Source organism: Monodelphis domestica, chromosome 7, assembly GCF_027887165.1.
Source record: "Monodelphis domestica isolate mMonDom1 chromosome 7, mMonDom1.pri, whole genome shotgun sequence".
Lineage (NCBI taxonomy): Eukaryota > Metazoa > Chordata > Mammalia > Didelphimorphia > Didelphidae > Monodelphis > Monodelphis domestica.
Window position 1 is genome coordinate 289,279,825 of NC_077233.1, and position 16,328 is coordinate 289,296,152.

Here is a 16,328-nt window from a genome sequence, read left to right on the forward strand (position 1 = left end):
AGTCTCTGTGTACACTGTTCTCCTGGTTCTGCTCCTCTCACTCTGCATCACTTCCTGGAGGTCTTTCCAGTTCATACAGAATTCATCCAGTTCATCATTCCTTATAACACAATAGTATTCCATCACCATCATATACCACAATTCGTTTAGCCATTCCCCAAACAAGGGACATCCCTCATTTTCCAGTTTTTTTGCCACCACAAAGAGCATGGCTATGAATGGTTTTGTACAAAGAGCTCCTTTCCTTTCCTTTTTTTTTTTATCTCTTTGGGATATTGCTGGGTCAAAGGGCAGGCATTCTTTTAAAGCCCTTTAGTCATAATTCCAAATAACTTTCCATAATGGTTGGATCAATTAACAACTATCAGCACTGTATTTGTGTCCTAATTTTGCCACAACCCCTCCAACATTTTTTATTTTCCTTTACTGTCATATTGGCCAATCTGCTAGGTGTAAGATGGTACCTCAGTGTTGTTTTGATTACATTTCTCTAATCAGGAAGGATTTAGAACATTTTTTCATGTGTTTATTGATAGTTTTGATTTCTTCATCAGAAAACTACCTATTCATATCCCTTGACCATTTTGTCAATTAGGGAATGGCTTGATTTATTGTACATTTGACGTGGTTTCTTATAAATTTGAGAAATTAGATAATGGTGAGGGATTTTTGTTAAACATTCCCCCACCCCTAGTTTTTTGCTTCCCTTTTTAAAAAAATCCTTACCTTCTGTATTGCTTCTAAGACAGAAGAGTGGCAAGGGCTAGGCAATGGGGGTTAAGTGACATGCCCAGGGACACACAGCTAGGGAGTGTCTGTGGTCAGATTTGAATCCAGGACTTCCTGTTTCTGGGTCTGGCTCTCAATCCACTGAACCACCCAGCTGCCCCTGTTGCTTCCCTTTTAATTTTAGTTGCATTGGTTTTGTTTATACAAAACCTTTTAACTTAATATAGTCAAAATTATTCCTTTTACATCTTGTAATGTTCTCTATCTCTTGCTTCATCTTAAATTCTTTCCTTTCCCATAGATCTGACAGGTATATTATCTATATTCCCCTAATTTACCTATAATTTCCCTCTTTATATTTAGGACATTTACTCATTTTGAATTTATCTTGGTATAGGGTTTGAAATGTTGATCTAAACCTAATTTTTTCCAGACTGTTTTCCAATTTTCTCAGAAGATTGTCAAATAGTGGGTTCTTATCTCAAAAGCTGGAATCTTTGGGTTTATTGAAAACTAACTTGCTGAGGTCATTTATCCCTAGTCTATTCCATTGATCCACCCATTTCTATCTCTTAACCAGTACTATATTGTTTTGATGATCACTGCTTTATAGTACAGTTTAGGATCTGATACTATGAGGCCCCCATCCTTCACATGTTTTCCCCATTATTTCCCTTGTTATTCTTGTTTTTTTTTGTTCTTCCAGATGAACTTTGTTTTAATTTTTTCTGATTGTATAAAAAGGGTTTTTTTTTGGTAGTTTGATAGTTTTGGCACTGAATAAGTAGATTAATTTGGGTAGGCATGTCATTTTTATTATGTTAGTTCATCCTACCCATGAGCAATTAATGTTATTCCAATTATTTAGATCTAGTTTAAGTTGTGACAAGTGTTTTGTAGTTATGATCAACAGTTTGTGTATTTGTCTTGGTATATAGATTCCTAAATATTTTATATTGTCTAGGGTGATTTTAAATGGAATTTTTCTTTCTAATTCTTGCTTCTAGTTGTATTCTGGATATTAAAGACTGGATTTCTTCTCTGGCTTTTTGGTCATCCTTATCCTTCTGGTCTGATTTTCTTTGGAGGTCATCTTTCATCTTCTCTGCCTCATCTTTCATCTTCTCTGCCTCATCTTTCATCTTCTTTACCTCATCTTTAGTCTCCTTTGCCTCATTTTCAAGCTGATTAATTTTGGCTTTCAAGACACTGTTTTCTGTTTACAGATGATTTATCTTACTTTTTAAGTTCTTTTCCTAGTTGTCTTCAGCTTCTCTTAATTGTGTTTTGAATTGTATTTTGAGTTCTTCCAAAGCCTGTATCCAATTTGACAGGGTTTCTGTTTTAATGCTTGATGATCCCTCCTCCTCTGTTCCCTTTGCTCTTTGTTCATTGCCTTGAACAATGCTCTTTGTTCAGAAGCTGTCAATTGTAATTTCTTTTTTTCTTTTTCTGTTGTTTGCTCATATTTACCCCTTCATTACTCTCTGCAGTTTCCTGCGTTTTTGCTCCTCTCATTTTTTGTGGGTTTAGACTTTTCTGTCAGCCTTCACCCTTGGAGTTTTTGTCAGCAAATCTCTCAGTGCAGTCTGTGGGGGAGGGGTGTTGGAGCTTGAGCTTCTCTGCCCTCTGAAGGCTTTGAAGAGATTAATCCCAGCTGAGTTTCAGAGCTGGATGGGCCCTGAGGCCAAAAGGGGGGGGAGGGGAGGAGACCAATATGGAATATCTCCACTGCTGCAACTAGGTTGCCTGTTCTGCACTACTTCTCCAACTGCTTTCCTACTGCCTGTGTTTGACGCTCTGAGATTGGCACAGCTTTGCCCCCAAGGTATTCCCTCCAGACAAGCACCCTTGCCCACCCAGAGGTTCCAGCTACTGCTGGAGGCTTAGTGCTCTAGGTAGAGGAGGGGTCCCAGGACCTTCCTTGTTCCTTACCCTTAAACCCAGGTGTTCTTGAATTTCGGCTTTTGGGGGTATACCTTTTAAGTTGAGTACAGCAGGAGGGTGCCTTGGCTCTGTCTTGTTGTTAGGTTTGATTTTCAGTCCCCTGGGAGCTTGTAGTCAATAAGGGTTTTCAGTGGTCTGAACTTTCCCTGCCTTTACCAATGCTATCTTGACTCTGCCTCTCTTTCTTTCTAATTCTTGCTGCTGAGCTGTGTTGGAAATATGTAGAAATGCTGATGACTTAGGTGGGTTTATTTTGTATCCTGCAACTTTGCTAAAGTTGTTGATTATTTCCACTAGCTTTTTAGTTGATTCTCTAGGACTCTTTAAGTAGACCATCATATCATCTGCAAAGAGTGATAGCTTGGTCTCTTCATTGCCTATTTTAATCCCTTCAATTTCTTTTTCTTCTCTAATTGCTACTGCTAGCATTTCTAGTACAATGTTAAATAAAATAGGCGATAATGGGAATCCTTGCTTCACTCTTGATCTTATTGGGAAGGCTTCTAACTTGTTCTATTGCAGATGATACTTGCTGATGGTTTTAGATATATACTGCTTAATATTTTGAGGACGGTACCTTCTATTCCTATACTTTCTGGTATTTTATTTTTATTTTTTATTATATTTAATTTTATTATTCCATTTGAATTAGTTTATTTAGTCAATTTAGAACATTATTGCTTGGTTACAATAATCACATTATTTTCCTCTCTCCCCTCCACCTACCCTTCCTGCAGCCCATGCGCAATTTTATTGGGTATTACTTGTGTCCTTGATCAGAACCTATTTCCGTGTTGTTGGTGTTTGCACTAGGATGTTCATTTAGAGTCTCCATCCCCAACCATATCCCTTCGATCCATGTATCAAGCAGTTGTTTTTCTTCTGTGTTTCTACTCCCACAGTTTTTCCTCTGAATGTGGATAGTGTTCTTTCTTATAGATCCCCCCAATTTGTTCGGTCTCACTGCATTGCTGCTAGTAGAGAAGCCCATTACATTCGATTGTGCCACAGTCTATCAGACTCTGTGTACAATGTTCTCCTGGTTCTGCTCCTCTCACTCTGCATCACTTCCTGGAGGTTGTTCCAGGTCACATGGAAATTCCTCCACTTTATTATTCCTTTGAGCACAATAGTATTCCATCACCAACATAGACCACAATTTGTTCAGCCATTCCCCAATTGATGGGCATCCCCTCATTTTCCAATTTTTGGCCACCACAAGGAGCGCAGCTATGAATATTCTTGTACAAGTCTTTTTCCTTATTATCTCTTTGGGGTACAAACCCAGCAGTGCTATGTCTGGATCAAAGGGCAGACAGTCTTTCAGTGCCCTTTGGGCATAGTTCCAAATTGCCCTCCAGAATGGCTGGATCAATTCACAACTCCACCAGCAATGAATTAGTGTCTCCACTTTGCCACATCCCTTCCAACATTCATTACTTTCCTTTGCTGTCATGTTAGCCAATCTGCTAGGTGTGAGGTGATACCTCAGAGTTGTTTTGATTTGCATTTCTCTTATAAGAGATTTAGAACACTTTACTTTCTAATATTTTCAATAGGAATGAGTGTTGTATTTTGTCAAAAACTTTTTTTCTGGCAAAATAAAAAGACTTTTTCTGCATCTATTGAGATAATCAAATCATGTCATTTCTGTTGGTTTGATTGTTGATATTTTCAATTATGTGGCTGGTTTTCCTAATATTAAACTATCCTTGTATTCCTGGTATAAATCCCACCTGATCATATTGAATAATCCTTGTGATAACTTGCTGAAGTCTTTTTACTAGTATTTTATATAAGATTTTTGCATCTCTGTTGTTAAGGAGATTGGTCTGTCGTTTTCTTTTTCTGTTTTTGGTTTTTCTGGCTTTGGAATCAGTACCATATTCATGTCATAAAAAATTTTGGTAATACTCTTTCTTTGCTTATTTTGTCAAATGGTTTGTGTAATATTGGGCTTAGTTGCAGTATTTTCTACTTGGCACATCTTAAACTTGGCTTTAATAGTCCTGGCAGTTGTCATTTAGGGATTTATTGCAGGAGGTGATCTGTGGATTCTTTCAATGTCAGTTTTGCCCTCTTGTTCAAGAATATCAGGGCAATTTTCTTGGATAATTTCTTGTAATATAATGTCTAGGCTTTTTTTTAGGGGGGGGGGTATGACTTTCAGGTAATCCAATAATTCTCAGATTGTACTTCCTCCTGAAAGAACCTCCAGAAATTTTTGCAGAGTGAAATGAGCTGAATTGGAGAACATTGTACATCAAGACTGATACATTATGGTCCAATTGAATATAATAGACTTTTCTACTAGCAGCAATGCCATGATCTAGGATAATCTAGAGGAATTTATTAGAAAGAATGCTATCCCCATCCAGAGAAAGAACTGTGGGAGTAGAAATGCAGAAGAAAAACATATGATTGATCATATGGTTTGATGGGGATATGATTGGGGTTTTGGCATTAAAAGATCACTCTATTGCAAGTATGAATAATGTGGAAATAGGTTTTGAACAGTGATACATGCATAACCCAGTGGAATTACTTGTCAGTGCTGGAAGAGGGGAGAGAAGAGGGGTGGGAAAAATTATGGATCATGTAACCATGTAAACATATTCTAAATTAAAAAAATTTTTTTAATTGTCTTTCCTGGATCTATTTTCCAGGGCTGTTTTTTTATTTTTATTTTTTAGTCAATTTGGAATACTTTTCCTTGCTTACAAGAGTTATGTTCTTTCCCTCCACTCCCCCCAACATCTCCCATCGCCTACAGACAATTCCATTGAGTTTTACATGTGCCCTTGAACAAAACCTATTTCCATATTGTTATGTTTACACTTGGGTGATCAATTAGAATCTATATTCCCAATCATATTCCCATCAACCCATGTGATCAAGCAATTGTTTTTCTTCTGTGTTTCTGTTCCCACCGTTTTTCCTGAGTATGGATAGTGTTCTTTCTCATAAATCCCTCCAAATTGTTCAGGATCACTGCATTGCCACTAATGGAGAAGTTCATTACATTCTATTGTACCACAGTGTATCCATCTTTGTGTACAATGGTCTCCTGGTTCTGCTCCTTCACTCTGCATCAGTTCCTGGAGGTCTTCCCAGTTCACATGGAATCCCTCCAGTTCATTATTCCTTTGAGCACAATAGTATTCCATCACCAACATATACCACAATTTGTTTAGCCATTCGCCCAATTGGAGGGCATCCCCTCATTTTCTTTGTCCAGAGCTGTTTTTTAGTGAGAAATTTCATGTTTTCTTCTTTTTATTTTATTATTTCTTGCTGTTTTATGAAACATTAGCTTCTACTTGCTCAATTTTAGTTTTTAATGACTGATTTTCATCCATGATCATTTGAGTCTCCTTTTCCATTTTGTCTATTCTACTTTTCATGTCACTCCTTTCATTGTTGAACTTTTTTGCCTTTTTTTAAAAAATCAATTCAGTTCTAGTTTTTACTTTGCTTATTACTTCATACGATTGTTCTTACTTTATTTGACCAATTTTGCCTTTTAAGCTGTCATTTTCTTTTTATATTACTTTCATTTCTTTTCCCCACTTTTCTTCCCATTTTTCTTCTATCTGTCTTACTTGGTTTTTGAGATTTTTTTTTTAGTTCCTCCACAGCTTTTGACCAATTTCCATTTTTTGGGGGGAGAGTTTGCATATTTTTGCTTGTTTCTCAACATTCTGTTTTTTGCTCTTTTTCTCTGTAGATATTTTCCAGGGTCAAGAGCTTTTTTTGCTGCTTTTTACTCATTTTTCTGCTGGAAGACAAGCTGCTGATCATTTCTATCTTAGCTTCTGAGTCACAGGGTTTTGCCTTAGGGCTATTTTCACTTCCCTGTCTGTAGTGACCCCAAGACTCTGGACCTTTGAACTTCATCCATAAGTCTATGGTGTTTTTTTGTTGGAGCAACAAGCTTTGCAGTGTTTTGCCCTGAGGCTGTCTTCACTGCCATTGCTGGGGCCCATGCTCTAAAGACTTGAGTGAGCCCAATGCTTTGGTGCTCCAAATCTCATTGCCAGGTCCTGGAACCTCCAGGGGTAGATCTGTGGTGTTTTCTTGTTAGTGTAGCATGCATCCTAGAATCTGGATGTTGCCCAGGTCCTGACTCTGCATTTGGCATGGTGCAGGGGGCGGGGTGTTGGTAGTTTGACCTGCTCTTTTCCTTGTGCACTTTTGCCCCCTTACATCATATAAATCCAGTCTCTCTGTCTACCTTTCACAATTAATTAGCACTTGTCCTGCTTTGACTAACGTCATTTTGAGATGCCTTTGAAAGATGGGTTTGGAAGGATATTCAGAGCAATTTCAGAATTTCCCTGCTCCTATGCCACTATCTTGATTCTTGAAACCCTTCCTAATTTTTGTTTGTAGTATGTTGCTGTTGCCCATTTCCATTTGCTGTACATCATCCTTTTGCCTTTTTTATTTTAGTGGTATTCATTTTAAATTTTTCAGGAAATACAGTACTTTTTTTCTTGCAATGTAACTGGAAAAAATTTTTTTCAAGAAGATGGGTCTTTAAATATTTACTGAAAAATACCCAGGTCAACAGAACAAGAAGTAGAAAATTTAAATAATCCAATGTCAGAAAAAGAAATTGAACAAAGCATAAATGAGCTCTCAACAAAGGGGGAAACCCAGATGAATTTATGTTATTCCATGAAATATTCAAGGAAAAATCAATTTGAATATAATATTAGCTGAAAAAATCAAAAAGGTGGAAAGGAAAGTTATCTATGTGAGGGCATGATGACAAAGTCCATGGCTATGTATAGAGGCAAATTCTAGAGTCTGGAATAACAGTAGGAAAAGAAATGAAGCATTAGTTATCTGAGCCCTTGTAAGACAAATGGAGACCCCAAGAGGGAACTCATCCAAAGGAGGGTGGGACCAGCATAGCTGAGGGATATTCCATAGTCAAATGATTCCAGGTGTCTAAGAGAACTTTAAGGGAAGATGAAAAGCCAGCTCATTCATGATTGTACATTTTGGGAGAATCAGGAACTCAGACAAAGTATGAAAGATGGATCTGTCTCCAAAAAAGGGGAGGTCCCCTAAAGGAACTCCCTAGTGCAAGATGAGGTCTAGCATAGTGGATGGACGTCCCAGGGAGAGAAAGCCCCATGCATTGAAGTAAACTCTTTTTTTGTAGTAAAGAACTAAAACGAAATCGGATGCCTAATAGTTGAAGAATGGATAGTTATAGTATTGCTAAAAAAAATGAAAGAAAGGAGGATCATTGAAGCAGAAGAGAATAGGTGGAAATTTAGATGAACTGACAAAATGGACAGCTTTGAAAGTAACATGTGTAATTTATTATGTGCTTTGAAAAAGTTGTCCATGATAAAGTCCTGGTTTCACCTAGAATTCTCTTTTGCTGTTCTACTTGGTGGAAATATCTTTTTGGATGTTTAATAAATTCAGAATTTTTAAAAAATGGGCTGTTGTTTCAAGAAACAGCTCAGGATCATTAACATTTTGTAGTTTCAAGGAGGTAGGTAAGTGGTTCAGTCGATTGAGAGCCAGGCTTGGAGCTGGGCAGGCCTGGGTTCAAATGTGACCTCATACTTCCTAGCTCTCACAGTTGTCTAGCCTTTAACTTGGAACCAGTACTTCCTATTGATTCTAAGACAGGAGGTAAGGGAAAGAAGAATTTGCCGTTTTTCAAAAGCAGTTGAGGTTGCTCTTCTTTTCAGTGATGGCTCTAATGCATGTTAGCAGTTTGTTCAATACACACATATATGTATCCACATGTATTCATATGTGTATGTATTCATGTGCACATTACACACATACGTAGTGATGGACAGGTTCTATTTTTTTCCCAAATTCCACATTATAGCATGACCAATCAGTGTCCTTCACTTGCTTTATTTTTCCATGGGAGGATAGTAGGCAACATCTTTGACATCATACAATGACTTTATGATGTAGAAAAACAAGATGCTGCTATACTTATTGTTCGTTAGCTATTAAAAAAGCATTTGATTTGGTAGGAAAAAATAGCACTTTAAAGATTTCCTGAGACATCTAATAGCAGATCCTCAGTCTCAGGCAAGATAGCAAACAAGGAATCATGCTTACCAAATGTATTCATTACCGCCACCGAGGAAAGACAGAGAAGACTCCAGGTTGAGGAGGGATTCTCTATAGATGATTCGATTCCCTACTTACATCTGTTGGGTTTTTGGTTGTTTCAAATGAAGAACGTTGCCGAACCTCCTGGCTGAGATCCATAACCAGTCTAGAGAGTGTGACATATACATTGTTATCACTGTGTACTTTCCATGATGTCTTTAGGGAATTTTGAGATACAAAGAGCTGTTTTCCTTTTCGTCTTGCTATGCTTCATGGAATCCTTGTGCCCCTCGTCTTTCTGACTCTTTTAGCACTTTGGATGACTCTTCCCTTCTTGATGCCTTGTGTTTCCAGCAGGCTTTGTCTCATTACCAGTCTGATTCACTACTTTTAATCTTTTATTTATGGAAAAGCAGATAACTAAATGTTAGAATTATCTTTGAAAGAAAAAAGAGAACCCAAGAGGGGACTGTTGGAGAATGTAGCATCGTGGATTTGTAGTTAGAAGAACTGGGTTTGAATCCTGCCTTGATCCCAATATTACCTATGTAACTTTGGCCCAGTGTTTAATCTCTCTTGACTTTTCATTTGCAAGAGGAAGGTCGAACAAGAGAGTCCTTCTAGATTCTGCGATCCTTCCCATGACTAGAGTTTCAATAGTCTGGCTCTAGGAGCATTCGTTTTGGAGGGATTTTTTCTGTATAAATTACAAGAAGTCTCATTTATCAACAAGCAGTTTTCAAGCTCCTACTCTTAAGTCAAGCTCTGTACTAGGAGCTTTGGTTAACAAGGCCACAGTGCAGCGATCTTTGGCCTGCAGAAGTCTAGACTTTGGGGTGAAATCTCAGAGGCACAGAAACTATGTACAAAGGCAAATAGGGAGGCTTTAGTAACAGAGTTCAGAATGCTAGGAGGGGCACTCAGACTGGGTCTGGATGGCCCAGTGTTGGAATCAGAAAGAGCTTGAATTCTTCCTCAAACAGTTGTGCAACCCTAGGCCAATTACGTAACCCTTCCACCTCCTTCTTAGTTTCCTCATTTATAAAATGGGGATGATGATAGCACCTCCCTAGAGGGCTGTGGTGACTCTCAAGAGAGGCGACGTGTGCAATCAGTCCGTTTGTTCAATCCCTTCTAAGTCCAGGCACAGCTGACATTCAAGCGCTTCAGAAACCTTCAGCATTATAGGCATTGAAGCTAGAGATTCTCAGAAGCAAAACGGACAGAGGGGGAGCATTTCAGAGAGGGGAGACGGGAGATGGAACGCCACGTCTGAGACTTGGCGAGGCGTTCCGTTTGTCCGCGGGGTCGTGTGTGAAGGAGAATGTCTAATGGCGTAAAAAAGGAAAGGGCTGGCTTGGGAAAGCCTTCCCAAGCCGAGCGGGACCAACGAGAGCCCGCGGGTGTCACGGCGGCCCCTCGGCTTCAGAGGCGTCACTTTGGCGGTTAGGGAAGGGCGGCAGAAAGGGAAAGCATGGCCGTAGTCTAGCTTGAGGTGAGGGCTGAAGGAGAGCGGAGGCTGGCTGCAGAGACGACTTTGGGTGTGAGCAGTGGAGAGGAAGCAGCCAGACAGTAGCTGATCAGTCTATGCTGGATATTTGGGCGGTTTAGCATTTCTGCTCCTGACCGAGCTGGAAGACTCGGTGCTACTTTATAGGAACTTTGCACTTCAAAGCGCTGCCCGGGTTGTTTCTTCCTAGTGGGATATACACTCTTTGAGGGCAGAGGCTGTAGGTTACGAGCACGCGGCATGGTGCCCCGGACCGTGTCGCGACTGTGCGCTTGTTTTCTTTGATTACTAAAAGCAAGCTGCGTGTCTGGAACTGGACGCGGCCAGGACTGACCAGGGCACCACGTCGGGGCTGTAGTGCACGGTCTGAAGCAGGCTGAGAAGGCTCTAGTTGATCTCTGTGAAATTTTGCGACAGACTGAAAATGGTGAAAAGTGGATGAAATACGAAGTTTGACATTTCCAAGAATGTGATTCACGTGGAAAAAGATAAAGGAGGCCTGTCGAACTAGCCTGTCTGCCCACATAGACCTTGGACAGACATTCCATTCAACCAGGGGACTAGGGCTGAAACTCAGCAGGGGGAGGGGGAGGGCAGGCTGGCTCGCCCGAAGGAAATTGTTTCGGACTTTTGACTGCAGGCTCTTCCTTCCAAAGATGGTCTTTTCCCACTAAAATTCTCCCTACATGCTATGAGTGAGCACCGGACACGTCACTCAAGATCCAGTAGTGAACTAAACGTGTCCAGTGGTTAGGAGGGCTGTGGCGCATTTCTCCAATGACTCGCCTATCGGAAGGGCTTCAGAGTCAGTCAGTCACACACATCCAGGAAAGGCAGCCAGAGGACACTATGAGCAAGGCCAACGGCGGCCTCGCTGCCTGCGCTGGCTCCTCTGGATGGGGCGACTCTCCCCAAACCTCCCTCACCCTCGCAGGTCCCCAACCTTTGGTCCCTCCTCTCAGGTTCTGGAAGCTGGGCCCGGAGGGTGGCCTTCTTAATGCCGAAGCTTACCGACCCCGACGGGTATGCTTCCTCCATCGATGTTCATTTGATTTCAATTAGTGAACCAAGTATTGACTGTGGTGTTACGCCAAGAACCGTTGGTAGAAAACAGGCTCAGAACTCTGCTGTGTCATCCCCAGGACAGACAGTCTAGTGGAAGATGGGCTGACACTTAAAGGGCCACACATTGGTCACTTGGTCATTCCTTTGGCTGTAGCCCTCGCAAGGATCCCGCTGGAAGGCGAGAGCAGCAGAACGTCACTAGGGCGATGGCAGCGTCAGAGGAGAAAAGAGAGAGCACGTGCGAGAGTGCCATGGATGGGACTTAGCAACAGGCTGAATATTGGAGGAGGTCAGAGAGAGTGTCAAGGAAGGGACAACTCTTGGGCTGTCAGCCTTGGCAGTGGGATGGCAGCACCCCAAGCAATGACGAGAAATTAGGGAGAAGAGAGGGTGACTTTTGGACAGACTGTACCGGGATATCTGTAGGAGAGAAGATGCTCCCCTGAGGTGTGGTGTATAAGTATAGCATTGCAAAGATAACTAATTATATTGAGATAATTATCCAAATAGAAACAAAACAAATTTATGAATTCCAGTGAACCTGTGTTTGAAAGATTGCATTTGATTTAATGAAGAAGCACTCTCAGCTGGACTTATTATTTTGTCATTTACTTTACTTTGGGTTGGGTAAATGAGATGAGTTGTCATGTTCACTGGTGAAAGTAGAATGACAGGAGCCCCCATTCCTGATTTTTCCATTACTTTTTAGGATAGCACAATTCTGGCACCTAGGATTCTAACTCAGAGTCCTTGACATGTTACACTTTCTCACTGAGATCATGTATATACTTTTAAACACTCCACTGCTGATTGATTTCTTTTTGTCAATGTACAAAAATACCTATTTATTTTAAAATAATAAATGTATCTAATGTAATAAAAGTAAAATAAAATAGTATTAATTTAAAATACAGTAAAACATCAGGTACAAGATTAGTTGTGGAATAGGATATAGAGATTTCACTTTTAACAGAATAAATGTTCATGTTGCTATTAGCTCTTTTCTCTATTATCCATTTTTCAATTCTTGCCTCTCCTTTTAGGTCCATTTCCCCTATCACTTCTGTTCTTTTCTTCTCTCCCTCCCCTATTTACTCCACTTCTTAGGTCATGAACCAATCCTAGGAAGTAAACTGTCTGGAGCCCCAAGATGAGTGAAGTTAGGAAAATGACTGTCCCTGAAACGAGACTAACAAATGAAGGTAGTGTCCCCTTATCCTTTGTTTCTTTTGGTTGGCTAATTAACTAATCAAAATGTTCATCCTTTGAACTTTGTGTTTTTGAGTCTTTCCGATGATTTTTGCCGCTATTCAGTTGATGCCTGTACTTCTGGACTTGTTTTACATGCTGGTTCCCTGAAGTTCTAGGTTTCCAAGCGCCAAGTGACTAATGAGGAGTCATAACCCATTTTGGGGGGTGATCACTGCAGAATGTGGATAAGCTTTAAAGTGATGTGGAATCTTTGCTAGGAAGTCAGTGTAAAAAGACCTCCGGTTATAACTAAAGTAAAAATAACCCCAAATAATCCACGCTAAGTAGGAAATGGTTCCTCTTTTAGTAGATGGAACTCTCTGGGGGCAAAGTTTCAGAGCACATCTGAAAGAGTAGTGGAGTCTGGAGATCTCTACTGATAAACTCACTGTGACCTTGGATGAGTTACTTAACTCCTAAGCAATGTAATGGTCTCCTTTGTGAAATGAGGGGGTTGGACTAGATGATCTTGCAAGTTTTTTTGAGCTCTAAAATGCTTTGGGAAATAGCTGTTTTTAAAATTGCAGAAGTAACTCTGCTTAATAGCCACGATTGCTGTTTTCCTGAAGTGAAACTCTTAGCTGAGATTCCAGTAAGTAATATTAAGCTGTGCAAGAGACCTGAACAAGCATTCCAAAAGTGCTTGGCATTGTAGACTTCTCATATCTGATTAATCTTTGTTTACCACTCATCCCAACATAGTTTATCCATATATCTAGTAAAAGGTATCAAAGAAAGTTCTGATAGATCTTTTCTGTAGAGTAAGTTTTTGTTTTTGCTGAGTTTATTGTCTAAATTATGGGTAATCTTTGTAAATGTTGAAATTTTAAATTGTTTCAAATGTTCTGAACTTGGTAATAATTTTGGGGCTAAGTAAAGCAGGCAATACAAAATAACCCTCATACTATTGTATCAAGGGACAATGGTGGAAAAGGGAGTAGAAGTTGCTTAAATTCACATACTTTTAAAACTGATTATAAATATTCTAGAGCTACTTTAAATGGGAAATGCAAAATTTTGTCATTCAAAGCTCTTCATCATTTTTTTTAGTTTTATTTAATTGGTCAATTTAGAACATTATTCCTTGGTTACAAGAATCATATTCTTTCCCTTCCCTCCCCGCACCCCTTCCTGTAACCTACTCACAATTCCACTGGGTTTTACATGTGTCTTTGGTCAAAAACTGTTTTCATGTTGCTGATGTTTGCACTAGGATGATCATTTAGAGTCTATATCCCCAATCATATCCCCATTGACCCATGTGCTCAAGCAGTTGTTTTTCTTCTGTGTTTCTACTCCCACAGTTTTTCCTCTGAATGTGGATAGTGGTTTTTCTTGTAGATCCCTCCAGGTTGTTCAGGGTCACTGCACTGCCACTAATGGAGAAGTCCATTACATTCGATTGTACCAAAGTGTATTCGTCTCTGTGTACAATGTTTTCCTGGTTCTGTTCATTTCACTCTGTATCACTTCCTGGAGGTTGTTCCAGTTCCCATGGAATTCCTCCACTTTATTATTCCTTTGAGCACAATAATATTCTATCACTAACATATACCATAATTTATTCAGCCATTCCCCAATTGAAGGGCATCCCCTCATTTTCCAATTTTTGGCCACCACAAAGAGTGCAGCTATGAATATTCTTGTACAAGTCTTTTTCTCCATTATCTCTTTGGGGTACAAACCCAGCAGTGCTATAGCTGGATCATAGGTCAGACAGTCTTTTATTGCCCTTTGGTATAGTTCCAAATTGCCCTCTAGAATGGTTGGATCAGTTCACAACTACACCAGCAATGCATTGATGTCCGACTTTGCCACATCCCCAACAGCATTCATTACTTTCCTTTGCTGTCATGTTAGCCAATCTGCTAGGTGTGAGGTGATACCTCAGAGTTGTTTTGATTTGCATCTCTCTGATTATAAGACATTTAGGACACTTTTTCATGTGCTTATTAATAGTTTTGATTTCTTTAACTGAAAATTGCCTATTCATGTCCCTTGCCCATTTATCAATTGGAGAATCTCTTCATTGTTTTTATCTAATCTGTCTTTCCAGATTATTTCACATTATTCCCCTACTCACAATCTGTAGTCTAGCCATAGTGACCTACTTAATTATTCTTCTCTAAAGCAACATTACTTCTTCCATATCTATACTTTTGCACAGGCTGCTCCCTATGCCTAGAAAGCCTTCAATGTTTCTCAAGTTCTACTTTTTACATTAGGCTTTATGAACGTAATTCTAAAGTTCCCCTCCCAAATTGTAAGCATTTTGTATTTATTTATATATACATTTGCTGTTTTCCCTAATAAAATGTAGGTTCTTTTAGGGTAGAAACTATTTTGGTTTTATCTTTCCACAGAACAGAAATTTAAATAGAAGACAAATGACAGCTAAAATGAAGTGGAAGGACTAACCATTGTCTCTTTTTGGAAAGGCAAAGAAAAGAGTTGGCAGAGTTGACTTTCTTGTATATCTATTGGCATAAAACAGAGAAGTGCTTGCTTGACAAAGGTATTTCCCATGGAAATCCAGTTGAATTTAGATTTGAAGAGGGATTCTTTGTGGATGGTGAGGTTCTCTGGATGTTCCTGTTTTCAGATGAAATGGTACTCTTTACAATCAAACTGAATGATGTGCTGGTAAATGTTTAGTAACTGATTCTGAAAAAAAGAATGTACTCACTCTATACTCTTAAAAAATTATTTATTTAGAATATTTTTCCAGGGTTACATGATTCATGATTTTTCCCACCCCTTTTTTCTCCCCCATCCTGATACTGATAAACAATTCCATTGGGTTATACATATATCATTGTTCAAAACCTATTTCCAAATTGATCATATTTGCAATAGAGCGATCTTTTAATACCAAAACCCCAATCATATTGCCATCAAACCATGTGATTGATCATATTTTTTCTGCATTTCTACTCCCATTTTCATTCTCTGGATTTGGATTGCATTTTTTCTCATAAATTCCTCTAGATTATCCTGGATCATTGCATTGCTACTAGTAGGTATACGGTGGTATCTCAGAGTTGTTTTTATTTGTATTTCTCCAATCAGGAGGGTTTTAGAACACTTTTTCATGTGCTTATTGATAGTTTTGATTTCTTTAGGTGAAAAACTGACACTTCATGTCCCTTGACCATTTGTCTATTGGGGAATGGCTTGATTTTTTGTACATTTGACTTAGTTCCTTATGTATTTGGGAAATTAAACCTTTGTTAGAGAGTTTTGTTATAAAAATGTTTTTAGTTTATTTCCTTCTGATTTTGGTTGCATTCGTTTTGTTTGTATAAAACCTTTATAATTTGATATAATCAGTCATTCATGTTGCATTTTGTAATGTTCTCTATTTCTTGCTTGGTCTTTTTTTTTTCTTTTTCAACCCTCACCTCCCATCTTGGAGTCAATACTATGTATTGACTCCAAGGCAGAAGAGTGGTCAGGGCTAGGCCATGGGGGTCAAGTGACTTGCCCAGGGTCTCACGGCATCACTTCCATTGCTGTTCTTCAGATCTGTGTGTATTTCAAGTTTGAAAGGAAAGACGTTTTTGCGTGCTGGCCCTTTAAGTCTTCCAGGCCTCCGGGGCCCCAGGCTGAAGGAGACATGGAGCCCGTGGCTAGGCAGATCTCTAGTTTGCAGTTGGACACATGGCTGCCCAACGCTCCCGTCATCTACTCGTGGACGGGCTTCAGAGGGTCCTGCAGGCCCACGTTT

The 16,328-nt window shown here is 39.5% G+C and overlaps 1 protein-coding gene across 5 annotated transcripts in view; it reads left to right on the forward strand.

The window, feature by feature from the left end:
• Positions 1-16,328, forward strand: part of SNX24 (sorting nexin 24) — a 212,071-nt gene that overhangs the window by 46,771 nt on the left and 148,972 nt on the right. The window contains exon 2 of one of the 5 annotated variants that reach the window (XM_016423741.2): positions 12,458-12,552. The exons of the other annotated variants lie outside the window; for them this stretch is intronic. Coding sequence (XP_016279227.2) covers positions 12,547-12,552 — 6 coding nt within the window. The 5' untranslated portion in view covers positions 12,458-12,546. The remainder of the gene's footprint in view (positions 1-12,457; positions 12,553-16,328) is intronic. 5 annotated transcript variants of the gene reach the window in all.